The 20,059-nt window shown below is 30.0% G+C and overlaps 4 protein-coding genes across 9 annotated transcripts; 2 read left to right on the top strand and 2 right to left on the bottom strand.

The window, feature by feature from the left end:
* Positions 1-310: 310 nt before the first annotated feature.
* On the top strand, positions 311-6,525 carry LOC117609615 (protein MMS22-like). 4 transcript variants are annotated; one of them, XM_034336187.2, is made up of 20 exons: positions 311-600; positions 679-813; positions 888-1,041; positions 1,124-1,309; positions 1,379-1,492; positions 1,573-1,770; positions 1,841-2,088; positions 2,161-2,258; positions 2,469-2,494; positions 2,581-2,739; positions 2,806-3,049; positions 3,123-3,357; positions 3,420-3,516; positions 3,590-3,784; positions 3,850-4,023; positions 4,104-4,457; positions 4,526-4,728; positions 4,810-4,998; positions 5,079-5,132; positions 5,868-6,525. In XM_034336187.2, coding segments are annotated over exons 1-20 (3,288 nt in total). In that variant the 5' UTR covers positions 311-376; the 3' UTR covers positions 5,869-6,525. The 4 variants fall into 4 exon arrangements, with proteins under 4 accessions (XP_034192078.2, XP_034192077.2, XP_034192079.2 ...); XM_034336186.2 differs by having other exon boundaries at positions 312-600; positions 2,307-2,494; XM_076688933.1 differs by having other exon boundaries at positions 313-600; positions 2,319-2,494.
* On the bottom strand, positions 4,995-7,267 carry Hmg-2 (High mobility group protein 2). Its single transcript, XM_034336194.2, has 7 exons — positions 7,125-7,267; positions 6,863-7,050; positions 6,601-6,781; positions 6,241-6,523; positions 6,057-6,138; positions 5,766-5,981; positions 4,995-5,689 (listed from the first exon to the last, which is right to left on the bottom strand). The coding sequence occupies exons 2-7, from the start codon at positions 6,951-6,953 to the stop codon at positions 5,553-5,555; spliced, it is 990 nt and encodes a 329-aa protein (XP_034192085.1). The 5' UTR covers positions 6,954-7,050; positions 7,125-7,267; the 3' UTR covers positions 4,995-5,552.
* Positions 7,268-7,452: 185 nt separating this feature from the next.
* On the top strand, positions 7,453-19,264 carry LOC117609614 (serine/threonine-protein kinase ATR). Of its 3 annotated transcripts, none has more exons than XR_013062331.1 (41): positions 7,453-7,660; positions 7,753-7,958; positions 8,045-8,215; positions 8,276-8,433; positions 8,507-8,656; positions 8,725-8,923; positions 8,998-9,137; positions 9,225-9,793; positions 9,868-10,032; positions 10,104-10,592; positions 10,658-10,835; positions 10,906-11,151; positions 11,223-11,339; positions 11,419-11,541; positions 11,615-11,862; positions 11,937-12,158; positions 12,245-12,416; positions 12,484-12,610; positions 12,679-12,803; positions 12,885-13,045; positions 13,128-13,288; positions 13,385-13,578; positions 13,645-13,729; positions 13,803-13,948; positions 14,012-14,128; positions 14,211-14,350; positions 14,425-14,649; positions 14,731-14,991; positions 15,069-15,294; positions 15,376-15,560; positions 15,624-15,823; positions 15,906-16,078; positions 16,148-16,291; positions 16,355-16,512; positions 16,588-16,819; positions 16,880-17,018; positions 17,093-17,207; positions 17,294-17,447; positions 17,576-17,812; positions 17,890-18,146; positions 19,144-19,264. XR_013062331.1 is itself a non-coding variant. In XM_034336182.2 (40 exons), the coding sequence occupies exons 1-40, from the start codon at positions 7,617-7,619 to the stop codon at positions 18,070-18,072; spliced, it is 7,485 nt and encodes a 2,494-aa protein (XP_034192073.2). In that variant the 5' UTR covers positions 7,453-7,616; the 3' UTR covers positions 18,073-19,103. The 3 variants fall into 3 exon arrangements, 1 of the variants encoding a protein (XP_034192073.2); XR_013062330.1 differs by lacking the exon at positions 19,144-19,264 and adding an exon at positions 18,371-19,103; XM_034336182.2 differs by lacking the exon at positions 19,144-19,264 and having other exon boundaries at positions 17,890-19,103.
* On the bottom strand, positions 18,718-19,995 carry LOC117609441 (uncharacterized). The gene is made up of 6 exons (XM_076688934.1): positions 19,820-19,995; positions 19,601-19,753; positions 19,332-19,518; positions 19,102-19,254; positions 18,920-19,020; positions 18,718-18,850 (listed from the first exon to the last, which is right to left on the bottom strand). The coding sequence occupies exons 1-6, from the start codon at positions 19,993-19,995 to the stop codon at positions 18,718-18,720; spliced, it is 903 nt and encodes a 300-aa protein (XP_076545049.1).
* Positions 19,996-20,059: the final 64 nt, after the last annotated feature.

The raw sequence follows: 20,059 nt of genomic DNA, 5'->3' as shown, positions 1-20,059 counted from the left end.
GCGCTCCCTATCGGAAACCAGTAGAAACTACTTATCGACTTACCGTAGTTTCCCCTGTTACCGACAATCGATCGGTAACTTGTTGAGTAGTTTCAGCTGTTTTTGTATAGATGGCGCTAGGATCAAATTTCAAAAAATTTATGGCGGTCTTTTTAAAGCACAAGTTTGTCAAACAATTATTTTAATAATTTTTCAGTCTTGTGCTGAATTGAAAAGAAAATAGAATCAAAGGGAGAGAAAATTGGGTCTTGTCAGATGTCAGTCTGTGGTGCGGTAAAAGCGGGACTAGGAGTGTCTCATTTGGGACCCCCTAAATCATAACCCCTTGAAAACAAAGACATGTCCAGTCTTTTGCCTCTGTAGTCACTGATAAGTCATGGTACAGATGGATCTTTGTTTAACTTTTAATTGCAATGGAAAGGTGAATTTTAATGATTGGGAATTAAGTAAAGATGGTTTATTCTCAAGTGGAGAAGTGGAAAATGTTTTATATCCACGAGATGAACGCCTTTTGTCAGATGTGGACATACAACTATTTGAATGCACTGTGTCTGCATCAACAGTTCTGTTAGATTTGAAACATTACATAAAATGCATGGAGTGAGAAATACTTATTTTATCCTATTACATATGGTTATAAAAGACTTTCTCTTAAGTTCTTTAAATATTTGTTCACAGTATGCAGCTGAAAATCCTCTGTAGACATGAGAGTTATAGTCAAGTTTTAAATTCTACGATAGACAATACTGACTTTTATTATATAAGATGTACAGTATCTGAATTTGTTTCATATATTCGAGCATATTTGAATAGGTAAGGTAGTTTTTCTTATTTATAATTATTATTGTTTAAACTGTTCATGTTTTAATAACATAACTTTTTTTTAGCATAAAATGGGACCTTCATTCCTTGCTTGTTATAAACGAGAACATTGAAGAAGAGTTTAATGCATTATTTGATACTATGAAAAGATTCCTTAATCGATTAAGAAGTATCCCAGATGCTACATTTCATTATGCACCCTCTAAGTTGGGTAATCAGGTATGTAAATACATATCTAAAAGGCTTACACTGAAAGGTATAATGTTGCCTATATATTTTTAATATAAATTATATGTTGCAGTGCACACAACCAGAATATCATATGTACCATATGCACATAGAATTACGATGGCTCTTTATTTCATTAATGTATACAAGAAACACATATTGCCAGTATTCAATGGAAAATCAATTAGATGAATTTGAAAACATTCAAAAAATGATTATTAATGATCTAATTTATATTTCATTAAAAGTGTTTGAAACGGTAAAAGACATACTTTATCCAAGAAAGTTATGATTAGACAGATTAAATCTTTTTTGTAACATATTTTAGGTGCCTTTGGTAAATTTACAACAAAAGACTCCATATAATTGTACTTGTATTCGAGAATTATGGCTTATGTTTCAAGTATTTACTGATAACTTATCTGAAAGAATGAAATCAAAGGTACTAGTATTAGAATTTTTTGTATTATTACATATTGAAACAATGTCATAAAATATTTACAAATTTTCCTTTATGTATAGACTTTTTGGGATTATGTAAACGACTGTATGGATGAATTATTAAATAGAAATATATCCGACAGTAAACAAGAATCTAGATACCAATCTTTAGTACCTTGTAAAAATTCTGAATTATTTTGTCTTTGGATAATATACAATCTTTCACTTTTATATGGATACAATAATGATGGTGTATATTTGGGATCGAAATGTTCAAGGGTGATTATACTTTATTTTATACATTCTATTTAATTGTATTAAATTTACATGGACTTTATATTTGTTAAAGATCAAGCCAAATTATGAGCAACTTGAAAAAATTTTGAAAACATACATCTCTAAAGGTGGAAAAGATGGTGAAAGAGATGCAATTGATGAAGAATTACGTATCATGATACCTTTATTAAATACTATTGTTATTAATTGGTGGCAGCCACGGGTATCAATAATTTCTCTTCTGTGGGATTGCTTTCATAAAAGATTAGATGAACCATTTTTATTACAAGCAACTGGTCCTTGGACTTTATCAGTTGAAAAGTATGTAAATAACTTATGTACATCTATGCGATGCAATTTACCACAATTTGTTAAAACAAAGTATTTTAATAGGAAAACAGCTACAGATATCCTTAAACAAGTAAAAGACAGAATTAATAATGTAGAATGTGTCAAAGAGTCAAGTTATGGAATGTTTCTACGTTTACTTGGTGAGTATTCTTTTTTAAGGCAACTTTAATAAAGACGGTAATTTTAAGTATATATTACAGGATCATTTTTACGAATAAATTATAGTAACAGTGACACAAAACATTGGAACCAAATCAAAAGTCGTATCTATTCAAAATTTTCTAAAAGCAAAGTTCAAGAATTTACTATAACTGGTTTATATAATTTCATTTCATTATTTTTAACATTAGCAATAACTGCAGACACTACAAATGTTGTAAGTATTTTACGTAAGTACCTTAAATTGTTTTTCTTTCAAATGTTTATTATTATTATTATAAATATATGACTTTTTGGTTACAGTGTTCGGTAATGCTTGACCTGTTACCAGCGATAAGAGAATACAATAGTGAGAATAGCAAAAAATATATCTTAATTTGGAAAGGAAAGTTGACTGTTCTTCTCTTGTACAGTGATCTTAAGCTCAATCTTACAAGTATAGCTTCTCTCTATATAGATACGGTATAGTACAAATTTTTATTGTAATTAATTTCATTAATCCCACATTTATTTCAGTTCTATTTGTAGGTAAATACTGTATGTTGCCGTAAAGATGATACTTCCCGTTCAATGATGAGTAATTTTGTCGATGTATTCGGTACAGTCTTATCATCGAGTAACATGGAATTAGGAGAACATTTGCTACTAAGTGGATGGATAGATCGGTATTTGTTAGAATGTCCAAATAAAATAGTTGGAACATTAACAAGAAAATTAATTAACGTTTTCGACAAATGTGTTTTTCTCATTAATACTAACTCCTCTAATACAGGTTCATTATTTTTTGATTAGCTAATATTATTTATTTAATTTCCATCTGTTTCTATAATTTAGTTATTTAATAGGTGTAGACGGCGTAGAAAAGATGTTGGTTGCTTTATGGTGTTACGTCGCGTGTAGAGTACGGCAGCTGGTTTTTGATCCCGCTCTTACCAGCGATCACTACAGAGATATCGCAAAACTTGCAGTTGCATTTACTTTAGAAGCACTGAGAAATCCAACAATAGCAAAAAAGCATAAACATTCAGCTATGTCTTTATTTCAACACTTTGCGTCCTCGATAATCGTTAAAGACATTAGGTAAAATAGGAATAATTATCAAGTACAATCATTATGAATATATCACGTTAAATTCATTTTAGAATCACAAGGTATTATCTTATGCTAATACTGGAGAGGAAACAAGCAATTCAAGACCTAAAAAAAGAAATAAAAAATTTCGATACAGTAATTGTTCAAGTCGGTAATTAAAGTTTTTCAATAAAAGGTTTTCAGTAATGAAGTTTTCAGTAATCCTACCCTTGAATTGTAGGCATGGATAAAATGTTCTATTATTGGTCATAATACAAATGGAGATGAAATAAAAATTCTACAGAATTATGTATCACAGTTAAGTGAAATACAACAAATGTTTGAAACATCTAATGATATTCAAGAATTTCAAACGAGTAAAGAATCTGTATTAATATTTATGATGCACGCTATGAAGAAACGAAACATTTTGAAGGTATACATTTAAAAAATTTAAAGGTATAAATCAGTCACAAAGTATTAATTATTTATATATTTCAGACTGAACAAGAACGAATTCAGTATGACATAAAATGGAAACAATATTTTAATCATATAGAAAAATGGATCCTTACACCAGTTACAGAAGAAACAAATGATTCTGAATTAGCTTTGTGGATATACAGATGCATTGGGACTTTAATTCTTTGTACCTCTACTATGCTATATTCTAAAGTAAGTATAAATATATATGTCTGTAAAATATAATTGATAAATAAGTAAATAAGATAAATTAACGTAAGTCTTTTCCGTAGAACCAACCAAACAATATGTTTAAAATATTATTGAATAAGACTATATTATCGGTAGAACAGCCGTTTTTAAAAAATTTGGGAAAAAAGACATTTTCTATGATACTTTTAGGCATAGAAACCCTTAATGTTAAAAGTGATATATCTCTTCAAGTACTAATACGAGATCTTTTCGATCAGTATATGACTCTTTTAATAACTCCAATTACTAATACAAACAATTTTAAAGTATCTGACTCATTACTAAAGTGTTTTAAAGATGCAAAAGCAGATTTTATCCACTTGATATTCGAAATATTGGTGACGAATTTTTTTACAATTACCAGTGACAACTTAATGCATAAGCATTCTTATCTGGTATGTATCATATACACCTTTTTCGAAAGAACATATCATAATCGGACATATTTTTCAATAAATTCTAGGTAATGATCATTCTACAAAATCTACTTAAGGGTGAGAAAAATTATCCATGTCATATAATAGAATACATCATATTGATTTGCTCACCCCCTATTTTCGGATGCTACATGAAAGTTCATGATCATCATCCACATAAACAACAAACTATTGATTTTATAAATAACGTTACTAGGAATTCATATTACAAAGAAAACCGTTCATTGCAGTTGGTATTTTTTTTTTTTTTTTTTGCAATTAATTTTACGTCGATTTTCGAACAGTAATTTATTAAACTAATAAATTTCAGGAATAAGTTAAACAATGTTATATCTAGTGTTGTTAAAAAATCCTTAATATCAAATCAACATAATACTTTTGAATTATTACGTTCAATTTTACCAGCAATGACTGAGATAGTACAATTTTTATCGCCACAAATTGAAAATACTTTAAGTGATTTGGAAAAAAATCGACGTCCAAATGCAGCATCATTTAGGTAAAAATGGTCGTGAAAACTATTTTTGAAATATGTACTTATGTACCTATGATTATTATGTGTTACTACTTTATTTCCAGATACTCATGGAATCAACTTGAAAATATTATGAAAAATATGAAGAAAAATCAATAGTAAGTTTAAAAAATTTATTAATAAATAGTCGGCAGTACCATTATGATACTTTGGTATTATGCTACAGAGTAATTATACATGTACATACATATACATATGTATGTAAATTACATAAACGAATAGCTTATGTTCGTATGTGTAACTGCATATAAGTAATTATATCGTATAAATTATAGTCACTTAAAAAATAACAGATGATTCTCAAACCATAAAACGAAAGAAGAAAGTTATTGTTACATATGGTACAGATATACTGTCATTGTCAACGTATGCAGCATATGTAACTTAAAAAAAAATATATATATATATTTTACAAAATATGTAAAAAAGAATATAATTACTTTTTTTTATTTTCGATGTGAATGCCTTGAACGATGATGTTTTATTGATGTAGTAGTTGTACTACCGGGGGGCGATCGTCATCCACTTAATTCGAGGCGAGATACGGCATTACGCACAGCATTTCGCAAAGACTGTTCGGCATTACCACTTAATAATGATTCGAGTCTTTCCACGTAACTATCAATATTTTGTAACGTTGCACCTTCATTTGTTCCTAGAAATAAACAATCGATATTTATAAACAGTATAAAACACAAATAATGATTGAAGAATAATTTTAAAAATTTAACCTGGGAGTGGTACTGTGGCAAAACAACCAGCTAATTGTGAACGAAGAGAGTCTAAGTGACGTTGTAAAGCCTGATTTGTCGTGCGTTGTTGATTTGTTTCAGATTCTAAACGATTTACCGCCGCATATAGACTATCTACATGTCGCTGAAGAACAGCATTTTGAGCCTCGTAATCTGAGGTGGCTTTTCTCAGTTGTCTTAATTCTGCTTCACATGCTATGAATACAACATGAAACATAAATGAAATTTCTAAATTAGTTTCATGAAAATATGAAAACTATTTTCATTTACCTTTGTTATGATCCAAAAATTCTTCTGTAAAAATAGGTATATCAAAGCCTGTAAAGTCATTGTCTTTATCTTGTTGGATATCCTAATGAAAAAATTAAATATTATTATTATTATTATTATTATTATTATTGTTGTTGTTATTATTATAATGAACAAAAAACTGAAGAAAATGAAAGTATCATACATTCTGCTCAGAGTTCAGATCTGTTCCATTCCTTTCTTGTTTTCTGTTTTCTTGTTGTTTCTCTGAAGATTGTTTTTCACTAAACAAACGATATGCTTCTGTTTGCTTATAATCACTAAACTCACGATTATAACGTTCTTTGTCTTGTTCTGCTGCATCTAAATATTGTTGCTTTTGATCAGCAGGTAAATTACTCCACTCAGAAGCAAGAAGTTTTGTGATTTCAGCAAATGACAATGTTGGATTTTCACTCCTTACTTTTTCTCTTCGATCATTTAAAAACCTGTATTGGATTTTCTTACTTAGTTAATAGTTTTTGTTTATTTTATATCTACTTATTTTGGATACGCAAAGTCATACCTAAAATAACCTGTTAATGGCTGCTTTGGGGCAGTTGCATCTCTAGGTGCTTTTTTCCTCTTTTTAGCTCTATTAGTTGTATTAGTAGCATTACTACCCACAACAGATGTGTTATTCTTTTTAATTCCATTATCGCATACAGAATCTGGTGTCTTATCCTCTCCACTTGCTGGTGATTTGTCTAAGGAATGAATTATTATATTAAACATGTGACCGATTAAATACTGTGTTAATATTAAATTGAAACAAAAATTTATCATACTGGTATGTTCTTCGGTTTCTCCATTGTAAATGGGCTGATCTGGCCCACCATTGCTTTCAGGCACATCATTAATTGGTGCAATTTCACTCATTTCTTATATATAAATCTATTTTGTTGTAATATTTGATATATTTCAAACGAAATACATAACTTAATTCTATTGAGTATAATGATAACTGTACTGCTGTCTAGAAGGTTATATAAAATGTAACATCATTTCACAAGATGTGTAAAATTAATAAATCCCAAAATTTGTACTTACTGCAATTAACACATTTTTAATCAATCGAATATAAGGATTTATTTAATGATATAAAGGTTTCTGAGGTTAAACGACGAGACTGCTTGCAACTCTGTTGTATTTGAGCACAACTAAAACTCTCCAAGTAAATTAGCACCGGTGTTATGCTGTCACGTGTATTTTATAAGCGGAAATCAATCTTTCATGACAAAAGTAATATACCGAAAAAAATACATAATCATAAAACTTGGTTAGCATAAACACTAAAGCCGACTTCTCATCGAAGAAATTTCACGACGCTAATTCAAAAGTTGATGATTTTACCGCTGAATTCTAACCGTAGAGGATCCCAGTCGCGGGAACTGTATTTCTTGTTTGTAATAAATAAGGTAGTTGATATTCTATAACAGGTTTTAAACAAGATTAATAATTGTATTGTTGTCTTCCTTTGTGTTATGACGATACAATTAATTTTATACATCTTCTATCGTGTACTGAAGCTTGAAGTGTAATATGGAAGTAAACGATAGCTCAATGATTCTTCAAAATAATAGCAGGTAAATTATTTCATACAGTTCCTTAACAGAATGTAATTTCATTTATAATGATTAACAATTGAAATAATATATATTACCATTCATTTTTACAGTAGTGTAACAGTAGCAGACTCAGTATGGAAGTTCATTAATAGCCCTGTGATTGCAATCTTTTCTGATTTAAAAAATGCAACAGCCAAGCAAATGCTTTCTTCTCTGTTGGAGTCAATACTTAAGGGATCTGCTACTTTGACTACAGTTTTAGTTCCACCTTTCAATAATGGGATACCGAATGAAACATTACAATGTCAATATGCTGGTAAAAAGAATTGCATAATAAATACAAATATTAATTATATTATTAGTATTTTGTAATGTTAAAGTCAAATTGTGTTGAATTTACAGCATTTGGCACCTGGCTATTTGGGATAATGTTTCATATAATTGGAGATCCTTTAAGTGATAATATTTTAAACAATAGTATAGAAATACAAGCTTGTATGCTTCGTATATTATCTAGACATCACATTACAATGTTTGAAACAATTAGTCTCGAATATATGAATATTCTCCAAGGTATGTAATGGTAATGTACAAGAGTAAGTTTGCAAATGTGACTAATTTTATCAATTTCAGAGATATCAGAATTTTATAAAACAAATTTAGATGAAAATGAAATTGTATTGGACAAGTTTAATGCGGAAAGGAACATTATAGAGAATCTAGATCTACAAGCATTTCCTATTACACTAAAGTGTTCTAATATACCATTGGTTCAGATATCTATATTGAAAGTAATATGTTTGAGTTTAAATTTTATTAACCTGTTTCATGTTATTATAATAAGGATTGTATTAATTTTTTCAGATCATAGAAAGAACAGGAATTTCAGGTTGGAATCAGAAAGTACTATCTCAAACAATATTGCAAGTTATTATGATATCTGTTCCAAATGTGAAATTTGTAGCATTAGATGTCTGCGTAAAATTGATGAAATTTTCGTTATTGGAGAGACAGGTAAGCCTAGTGTAAAGAAACGTTAAGAAATTTATGTTAATTATTAATTTTTTTATTTTAATTTGAAGGAATTTGAAAGCTTGATTCTTTATACTATTGAAGTTATTAAAGGAATTCCTACATGGTTGAACTTGAATGAACTATCAGAAAATCAGTTGAGACAATTTTTATGGACCCTAGTTCAATTTATTCAGTTTTTACCTACATTTGTAAATAGTATAGAAGTTTGTTTTCAAATCATTGATCTAACAGTTTATGAACTAATATGTAAGTTAATTACGTGTAAATATTTTTCGGGTTGTTTCTCTATAATAAAGTATGAATTAAAAATTGATATTTAGGGTTTGCTCCTAAACTCAATGCTGTGGAAGCACTTAAAGAAGCTGCGTGTAATAAAATTCGACTACATTTTATGAAGGAACCAAGAATCTGTACCTTTTCTGAAGTACAGAAACTTGTTTCGTATTTCGACCATTTTCCGGTTTGTAACAGTTTAACAATTTTATGGATCTTCGTATAACGTGTATATACTTTTGTGTGATGATTAGATAGTGTGAAATTGTTGCAGGATTTTATTGACATTTTTGTCCAAACCGTTCTCATTGATGTTAAATACACTGGTAGTAAAAGTAGTTCTGTCAGTGATATTTGTAAATCGTGGAATTTATTGAAGAAAGAATTAATAACTGCAACAGAAATGAGAAAATTTGACAAATCTCTTCATATTTTAAAAGCCTCGCGTATTTTACAGTCTTGGCTGAAAGATCTACAATTGCCTACAAATTTATATACAAACGAATTACAAGACATCTTGAATATACTCCTGCAGAATTTAAATTCGGAACATTGTGAGCAGAAAAAGATTATTTTTGAAAATTTAGCTCATCTTATGGCACATAATGAGTCAAATAAAGACTTAATTGAGAAAATATTAGCATTACCATTTACTCAACATATTGAAATTTCTGAGAATGTAGTGAGTAATCACATGAAAGAAACTGCCAGGTCTCTTGACAATGCTACAATGTTAAAATGTCTTGAAGTTTTGTGTGAATATGGTAATGTAACAGACCGGTTAAAAATATTGAATACCTGTATAATTAACTGCGATACGGAATTATCGATAGGAGCAGTGTTGTAAGTATTCTTTGTTCAAAAATTTATGTATAAGAAATATATATCTATGTATTAATATGTAAACAAATTTTTAGGAATAGTATTTTGCTTTTAAAAAATGGAGAAATAAAATTAGAAGATATTTCAAAATATGTTCTTCAACCTGCATTACATTCAAATGAACAAAAGGTTCACGAAATGCTTGTGATTGTATTAGGTAAAATGAGTTGTTATTTATCTGGACATGCAACTTTTATAAGGTAATTTTTGTAGGTACTTAATTTTTTCTGTAATTAGTGAAATGTTTGATAAAGGGATGTTTCATCAACAGGGATACAAATGTTACAAAATGGACAATACAATGCAAGCGTTGTAACAATTGCTCTGAAAGCAGCTCTGTAAATGCTAATATTTATCATGTCTCAGAAGAACATGATCGTCTGCTTAATCAATGTTTCAGTTTATTGTCTTCAAACTTTGCTTCAGTACGTTTGCGCATTTCTGAAAACATTCTCTGCTTTTCAAATCACATTTCATCATTTAATAACACTGAAGTAGCAAAACTGTGGTTTCCATACATGGAAGATGAAAATTCAGTAATTCGTTTTAATATCGCTGCAACAGTAAAAGGAGTATTGATGAATAAAATAAATACTGTAGATGTATCTACGACATCTGTTGAAGACGATGTACCTGGTTCTTTGGATAAATTTGTTGAATCACTTATTAATACCATAGCAAGTGCGCTTATGAAAGCTTTGCGAAATTCAAATCATGCTTTACACGATACATTACTTGTGACAGCAAAAAATTGTGCATGGTAAGTACCGAAATTTATTGATTTTATTCGAAAACATTTGAATTAAATTCTTTTTTTAATTTTAGTATTCCATTGCATATAATTGAGAGACGAATTTTGAACATATTTTTGATTTCTGTATTATATTCGACCTCGTCTTCGGCAGCAGTAGCATTTGCTACTACCGCATATCACGACATTGCTAAATTTTTAAACGTTTCTCCAAAAGTTTTGTACATTCGATATAAAAGGAATTTTCTTAAGGTACGTACGCGAGTCTCTTGAAAATAAAAAAAACATTTCTATAAATATAATATCCGGTGTTTAATTACAGTTAATAATGCAGTGTGCAGTTTATAATTTTATACAGTATTCCTATAATATGGCTACGTCGATACATCGAGTAGCAAAATGTATCGGTTACGATGGGTCACGTCAATTATTACGTAAAGATGGTCATCATGCAGTCTGTTTTTTGCTTTCCTTTATTGTTAATGTACCGAATGCAAAAGTTCTTTTACACGATATAGCCGAATTAATTAGTATGGATGAGAAACAAATGTTAAAGGAATATTTCCCTGTACGTTGGTAAAATTTTATTTACTTTTATCATTACTACTATTTTATTGCAATTTAAATGTTTTTAATTAGTATATTTGCAGTTATGCATTTTTAAACATGCCGCTTACGACTGCTTCAGAATGTTTGGAATTAGTGTCAAGAATCACGCAAACGAGTTTGTCACTTTTAACGAAAGAATCATTTATGGTAATAATAATGAAACTATAAATTATATTGTTTTGCAGCTAACGTGCAGTTTTAATGCTTATCACAAATGTAATTGTAGGGTATATTTGAAGAACTCATGTTAAATTTTCATGAATCGCCTGAAAAAATAGTTGGACTACTAAAAATTATATCGGATTACGATAACAGCTTGGAAAAAAATTTCATTATACATAAAGGAATTGTGAGTCTGCATTTTGATTTGCTTCGTTGCGTGTATTATTAAAAAAAGGACATTATATTTGTAACATTTATAGGAATCTTATTTGAATCTACGTTTACACGGTATATTAGTAAACTTTGATATGAAACTTGGGCCTAAATCAGATGAACATACACAGCAATCTGCACTTGCTTCATTAGCTGCACTGATGAGATATATGGGTACACAATATTTAACACCTTTAAGGTATAAAATTTTAGCAACACTGAGGACGTCGCTAGGATTTAAAAGACCCGGATTCGGTCCTCTTGTATGTGATGCGTGGAACGCGTTCATTCATAAGTATGTAAATGAAAAATTAAAGTACGTGAAAAATTTCAAATTATATAATTATGCATTTTTGAAAATTGTTTCAGTATAAATGTTAAAGAAATTGGACCATTATTACCAACTATATGCGTATCATTATTATCATTATTAAAAATGTATCCAGAAGCCGTAATTAATATATTTAAGTTTTTAGTTATACAATGCAACGAAGAAAATTCTGATTACGTTGCCGAGTTGTTTTTTGTCGATGATATGGAAGTTCCCGATGAAATTTCAACAATAATTAAAGCACGCATTTTGCAAGTTAGGTATACGAAAAAATATTTTTTGTTTATATGTATGTATATTCTTAATATAGATATGTTTTATCTACTAAGATATACGTAAACTTTAGGCCTGAAGGCTTTGAAGCAAATTTAAAGTTATGGCTTAAACGAATTACTCATGACACAGACGAAGTAAGAGCTAGAGCTTTGACATATTTACAAAAATTTCTAGCCGAACATCGAACTAAATTAAATGAAATGATTTTAAGCGGAACAAATATTCATCCACTGATTGTTGATGTACGTTTATTTCTTTATAATATGTAATTATGTCAATGATATGTAATGATGATAAATACCTTTTTAGTTATTGGATACATTATTAATTGGGTGTCAACATAAAGATGAATCTATTCGTTTATTATACGGTGAATGTTTAGGAGAATTGGGTGCTATTGAACCAAGCTTTCTTCCCCGCAAAATTATTTCGAGAGGTATGTTATTTAATAACTAATTTACTTGTGATTTATTATTTAGTTCTCTCTTTGTTTAAATATTTCAGACGACATTCAATTTATTTCTGATATGAATGAAGAATTTGCCTGTGCTATACTCTTTGAACATGTACGAGCGTTGCAAATGCAGAAAAGTAGTCAAAGCATGGATTGCTTTTCACTTGCTATTCAAGTATGTAATGCACTAACAATAAGTTGCGAGCTTTATTCTGAAAATTTATTTATACTTTTCCAAATATGTATAAAATTGTAGGAAATTTTAAAAACATACGATATTTCACCGAATGGACAAAATAGTCAACTATGGAACAGTCTCCCTGTAACTATGAGGCAAATTATTACTCCTTTCTTAACATCACATTACAAGATAGCAGCCATTAGTGACGATAATATGTTTCCTCATCCTATTTATAGGTAAATATTTGGAAAATACAAAACGTTTAGTTACCGTAATAAAGAAGAATTATGCTAAATTATTTTGCATCTTTTTTTACAGTTCGGAACTCGGTTCTTCCGTAGAAAATTGGGCGTATAATTGGCTTTATAGTATGGTCAGTAACATTCGTGATGAAACACTGAATAACGTATTACAAGCGTGTAAATTGGCGCTTAAACGGGATATAAAAATACTAACATTTTGTTTGCCTCATGTTGTATGTAAGTAATTTTGCTAATAATGTTTTAATAATATGAAAATTCAGTTACAGTAATGATTCGTTTATACGTGTACTACTTATATTTTCCATTAACTAGCATACATAATAACGAATGGCACAGAAGAAGAACACAGAAAAATACGGGAAGAAATATTGACGATAATCGATGTTAGAAAAAAACCAACGCTTGATTCGGAATTGTCGTGTCATCGACCTCTTAGACATGGACACAGTGTGAAAGCAGATAATACAAGAATTTCTGAAGAAACTAGACGAACACGTTGTGCTCAGGTATGTCAATCAGGAAAAATCAGTATTCTTATTAAATGATTAATGTTTTTTATAACTTTTGGATAGATTGTGTTTTCGGTACTAGATCATCTACAAAGATGGCTTTGGGAACAGCGATTAAAGCGTGATCATAAATACGAAGCACTTAAGGGTAATGCTTTCAATTACTAAATACAATTTATAATGAAATGTTTATGAAATTCAATGGTTTTGCGTTCACTTAGGATTTTGCGAGAAACTAAATACATTAGTAGTAGCTGAGGGTTGTTACCAATCTCGGGAATATCATAGAGCATTAATGTACTTAGAACAACATATGGCTTCCTCTAATAAACGGTTGTCAGAAGCATTGGAGGGTGGATTACTTGCTGTAAGTAAATTCTCATATAAAATTAAACTAGATAGCTGAATGGTTACAGTCTTTTCTTTGTAGAAAATATATGCACAATTAGACGAGCCGGATGGTATATCTGGTATATTAGCTACCCAAGATCATACACCTACAGTTCAGCAATTAGTTCTGGCTCATGAAGTTAATGGACAACTTCAGGTACAATAAAATTTGTTTTTAACGTTTAAACATTTATTATTGTTATACACATACATAGTTGATATATTTGTAATATGCGTAGGATGCAGCTACGTGTTATGAAAGATTAGCTCAGAAAAGAGCTTTGAAACATACATATTTGCAAGGCATGATTCAGTGTTATCTTGGTCTCGATCAACCCTTCACCGCGAAACATATTACTGAAGGAGTTTTGAGGAGTAGGTACGTTGTACAACATGGAGATGTTGAAGAACAGTGGTGCCGATTAATACATTAAAGAAAAATTTGTATTTTAGACCAGAGCTGGAACCATTAATGATCGAACATGAACCATTTTGGAGATTGGCTCATTTTACTAGACTCGATGACACTCCCCAAAAAAATATAAAGCATGTACTACTTGAAGATCTTAAGAAGGGTATTAAGCCAGATTTACTATCATTGAAAAAAAACTTAGTATCACTTTTGGAGGATGCTTCACGCCCAGGGGCTTATCAACAAAGTTATTCCTATATTATGAAGTAAGATTAATATTTAAAATGGCTTTAAAGAGTGACAAGAATGTACACATGAAATTTATTAAATTTTATCACAATAATTAGGTTACATATATTAAATGAATTTGACAAAGCAGTTTCTGCCATGTTAACTGACGTAGAACAATTACCAATGATATACGAAGAATGGGAGAAACGTGGTCAACTTGTTAGGGCTTCGCGTGGAGTAGAATTTGTTTTGAGTATGCGCAGAGCTACGTTAGATTTAGCGGTGCAATTACGACAAGAAATTGACAATAATGAAAGTGAGATACTTAAGCATGAAATTGGTAAAACCTGGCTCAAAAGTGCCAAAATTGCCCGGAAGTATGCACTTTTATTAATACATAAATATTAGTTATCTTTTTTCTTTTTACTTTATATCCCAACTATGTTTTTTGTAGAAGTGGATTACACCAACAAGCTTACATGTATATATTATCAGCTAGTGATTCATGTCCATCACAACAACTTTATATCGAACAAGCTCAATTGTATTGGCAGAAAGGTTGTCAAGAAGATGCTTTTACAACATTAAAACGATGTTTTTCTAGTTGTTTCAAACCAGCAACATATTACAAAACTTTACCCACGAGAGAATGCGTTGAAGAGAGGAAACAGTGCGCAAAGGTTTATTTTTAAACAAAATATATATATATACATATAATACCGAAGACTAATATTAATATTCATTTTCTTTTTTTTTTTCAGGCCAAACTTTTGTATGCAAGATACAACGATGAAACAGTTAATGTAGATACTGATGCTAATATTATAAATTATAAAGAAGCTATTGAAGTTTGGAGAGAATGGGAAAAAAGTTTACTCTACTGTGCACAGTATTATGAATCTGTTATAGATAGAATGACCGATGAAGAAAAAGATACAAGAGGACGGTAAATACGTCTAAAAACATATTTACAATGAAAATACTTTAATTAAAAATGTTATATTTCTAGAGACTTACAAGTACATACTATGAATTACTATGGAAAGTCACTTCAGTATGGGTGCAAATACATTCATCAATCTATGCCAAGAATGTTAACTATATGGTTGGATTTCGCTTCTCGTGCAACATCAAGACCTATCTCTTACGCGAACTCAGAACAGGATAAACTTCGAAAAGATGCATTATTAAAAATGACAAAAATTATGGGTAATTATTGAATAGTTGGAATAAAATTAACAAGTTTAAAAACTAAATGATGCATATATATATATTTTTTTTCATGATACAGAGGTATATCAAGAAAGGCTACCAATATTTATGTGGCTAACTGCATTCAGTCAACTCGTATCCAGAATTTGTCATCCCTCCACGGAAGTACAAAATACTCTCTGTACAATATTAGCAAAGTTAATTCATGCCTATCCTCAACACAGTTTATGGATGATGGCATCGGTTATCAATGTAAATTTTTTGATTACTAATCAATCAGCAACAAATTTACATTGGTCCTGATCTGAAATGTTTTTTCAGTCTTCCTACCCTGCACGCCAAAAACGGTGTCAAGAAATTCTCGGTCGCCCTAAACTAAAAACGGTTGAAATGACAAAACTTATCAAAGATTTTCATAAATTGTGGGAACGATTAATCGAGTTATCCAACAAAACAATACCGGATGTAAGTTAAGATATTTCAGTATTCTTGTCAATAAAATATTATACATTCATGATTTTACGGCAGGGTCTTTTAAACACTACCGTAACTCAACTGTCTCGAAATCTTCCACGCTTACTTACGAGTAAGGATTTTAGTTCAATTATGATACCAACAACCAAGTTCAGACAACTTCACTTGCCCTCTAAGGGTGCATCTTTAGAAAATTATAATCCATTTTCTTCGTACGTATAACATTCAAAATACCTGTTATTCGTATACATGAAGAATATAAATAATATTCTCTTTTCAATTTATAGAAAATGGGTTCATATAGTAGGGATAGAGGAGAATGTAGCTGTTATGCCATCGCTTCAAAGACCACGACGTATTACATTAAGAGGATCAGATGGTAAAGAATATCTTTTCATGTGTAAGCCTAAGGATGACCTACGAAGGGATTTTAGATTAATGGAATTTAATGATATTGTAAATAAATATCTTCAAAATGATCCAGAATCACGTCAAAGAAGATTATATATTCGAACATATGTAAGTATAATAAAAAGAAGAAAAATTGGTTTCTTTCAAATATTTATACTTATATTACAGAGTGTTGTACCTTTGAACGAAGAATGTGGATTGGTTGAATGGGTACCAAATTTAGTTGGTTTTAGGCCTATTATAATGAACTTGTATAAAGAAAGACGTATTGCTATTTCAAGTAGAGAACTTAGGAGCATGTTATGCAGTAAGTAGAAACAACATAGTGCCGAATTAAATATTAATTGAATAAGAAATGTTTACTTGTCTATTATATTTTAGCTCTGAAAGATCCGTTAGATAAAAAGAGGAAGGTATTCTTAGAGCAACTTTTACCGCGACATCCCTCAGTACTTGGAGATTGGTTTCGTCTTACATTCCCTGATCCATATGGATGGTAAGTTTCATCATTAATCAACTGTGAATCAAATAAATATTTGTTTTTCAATGAAAACGTATTGTGCGTGTATATAATAAAAATAGGTATGAGGCACGTACCGCTTACATTAGAACCACAGCAGTAATGTCCATGGTGGGATACATTCTCGGTCTTGGAGACCGCCATGGAGAGAATATATTATTCGATTCTAAATGTGGTGACTGCGTGCATGTGGACTTTAATTGTCTATTTAACAGGGTATGTAAAAAGTTACGTGTGTGAAGTTAAGTTAAACTGAAATTATTTAATTCCAATCGTATACATGTACGTAAGTTGAAAATAATAGGTTTCTTGTTATCATAAAACTGAACGCATTTTATTATCAGGGAGAATTGTTTGAATGGCCGGAACGTGTACCTTTTCGTTTAACGCATAATATGGTAGACGCTATGGGACCATTGAAAATTGAAGGACCGTTTAGACATGCTTGCGAAATAACTATGAGGGTTCTTCGACAACAGAGTAGTACATTATTAAGTGTGCTAACACCATTCGTATATGACCCACTTGTAAGCTGGAATAAGAATCAGGCCGGTGAAGGTGGTGAAAAAACAAATGAAAAAGTAAGCTATAATACACGTAATATTACATTAAATAATTAATGCAAGTATAATGTAAAATATAACATTAAAAATTTTAGGCTGTAGAGCATATAAAGAATATAGAACAACGGCTTAAAGGGTTGATTCGATCTCATGGAAAAAAATTAGAAAATATTGCTTTAAATCTTAGTGTTGAAGGACAAACTAATCATCTGATTCTAGAAGCAACAAATGTAGATAATCTTTGTCAAATGTATTTCGGATGGGGCGCATACATATAACGGACGTTGTAATTCATACAATTTATACATAATTTATACATAATACAGTAAACAAGTATAAACTTCAATTAGAGGTCAGTATATACATTTTAAACTTCTGAATTGAAGCTTCTAAGCATCATGAAGTACGAAAATGCAGTACTAAGTATCTGTAAATGATCATGATACAATTATTACTTCTTATAATTTTACATACAATAGTAAATAAGATCGTAATAGTAAAGATATTTGTTATTTTTATAAACAAAAGTATGGTAAACTTTACCGCAGAGAAATTGTCTAAATGCATCACATATAGTTTTCCAGCTGTAATACAACAAGGTTTTTGAGAACGTAATATGATCATGCAGACTTCATCTTTAATACAACGTGGCAATTTGTACCATTGAATGCTGTATACAGCTGTGCTTATATCAGTACTCTACCATCATAAAAATCAATTTACAACAATATATGTATTATATATTCAACAAAAATTGTATACGTTATATTATTTACCTGTCGCATTAAAATATCGCCGGGAAAACAGAAAAGTAATAATTGGAAAAGTGCCACGATTAAGTGAGAGAAGGATGTAATTAATTTAGAATGCTCTGTTAGTGCCTGTAATTAAGAACTTGTATGTACTTTATATTTTCCCGTAAATTAAGAAACAAAATACGTTAAAGTTATACTTACAGTAGAAACCTGAAATCCAACAAAACAAATTATGAGACTGCTAGTGATAGTTTGTAAAAAGAGCATTAGGTGAAAATTCTTTTCCATGTTATCACAAAACCTGAATTTCATTAGAATGAAAAAGAAAATAGTAGTAAAATGTGCACATAAACGTATAAAAATCATTTACCAAAGAATGATTTGATGATGTTGAATCACATGCATCAATTGAATTTTTATGTTATACATATTTGTATCTATGTTTTTCAAATTATTTTCTGAATTGGTTATCTATAAGGTACGAAGTTATTACTTAGATGATAATTCCATTAGTTTTACGGTAAAACTATATACGAATGATATGATACATACACAGTAAATATATGAATCAAGTTCCTTTAATTGTTGTTTAAGTACTGCAAAATGGCCACATGTATGGAGCAAAGCAGATGCTATTAAAGCATCAGTTGCAAGCATAATCAGAGCGCAGATATTTGTTGCTAACACTTGGTGTATATATATAATCTGTAGATACATAAATTGAACATTTCAATTGAATTGTATTTGTAGCAAAAGGAAAGTATATGCAACGTGTATAATACCTGATAGAAAGGAAATTTGACAAAAGCCACAGGGGCTGCTCCAGTAAATGGTAAGTTTTTCATAGTAAAATTATTATTTGAATCTTGATGTTTACTAATGAGTACTTCAATAATAGGTAAACTACTATAAAATAATAGTGTATTGAACATGGAAACAAGATAGCCCTTTGAAATGTATTTAGCATATCTAAAATAACATGTTTTTATTTATATTAAAACGTACTGTTAGTAGCATTACTATTAGTTTGGAGATTAATGATATTATTTACATTGCATATTCTTGTAAATGTATAAAAACATCAACTTTAACTATGTTCCAATAACTTGTTAACATGAAATTAACAAAGTACTCCAAATTTTTTCTGTTGAACACCCAAATTATTGACTTTAGTACAGCAAGTGCTATCGTTAACAAAGATGAACTGTAAACAATGAGAAGTTACTACTTCTATTAAACTTGAATTATTTAATTGTTAATTAATTCAAACCTTATGTCCAAAACAGTATCTAAGTCGTTCCAATTTTTATAAATTGTCACAATTTGTGTCACGATCATAAGTACAATGCAACTAACGCATGTAAGATATCTCGGCATGCTTATCGGATAAAAGCCGACAAATTTTAGAACTGCTTGAATTATAGAAGTATACTTTTTAATATCCATTGTATTTAATTAAACGATTAGTAACATTCAAGTAGACTATGTTTGAAAAACGTGGAGTTTTTCC

Source organism: Osmia lignaria, chromosome 7 (genome assembly GCF_051020975.1).
Source record: "Osmia lignaria lignaria isolate PbOS001 chromosome 7, iyOsmLign1, whole genome shotgun sequence".
Classification (NCBI taxonomy): Eukaryota; Metazoa; Arthropoda; class Insecta; order Hymenoptera; family Megachilidae; genus Osmia; species Osmia lignaria.
Note: the sequence above shows the minus strand (reverse complement) of the source record. Positions and strands in the feature narration are given on the sequence as shown.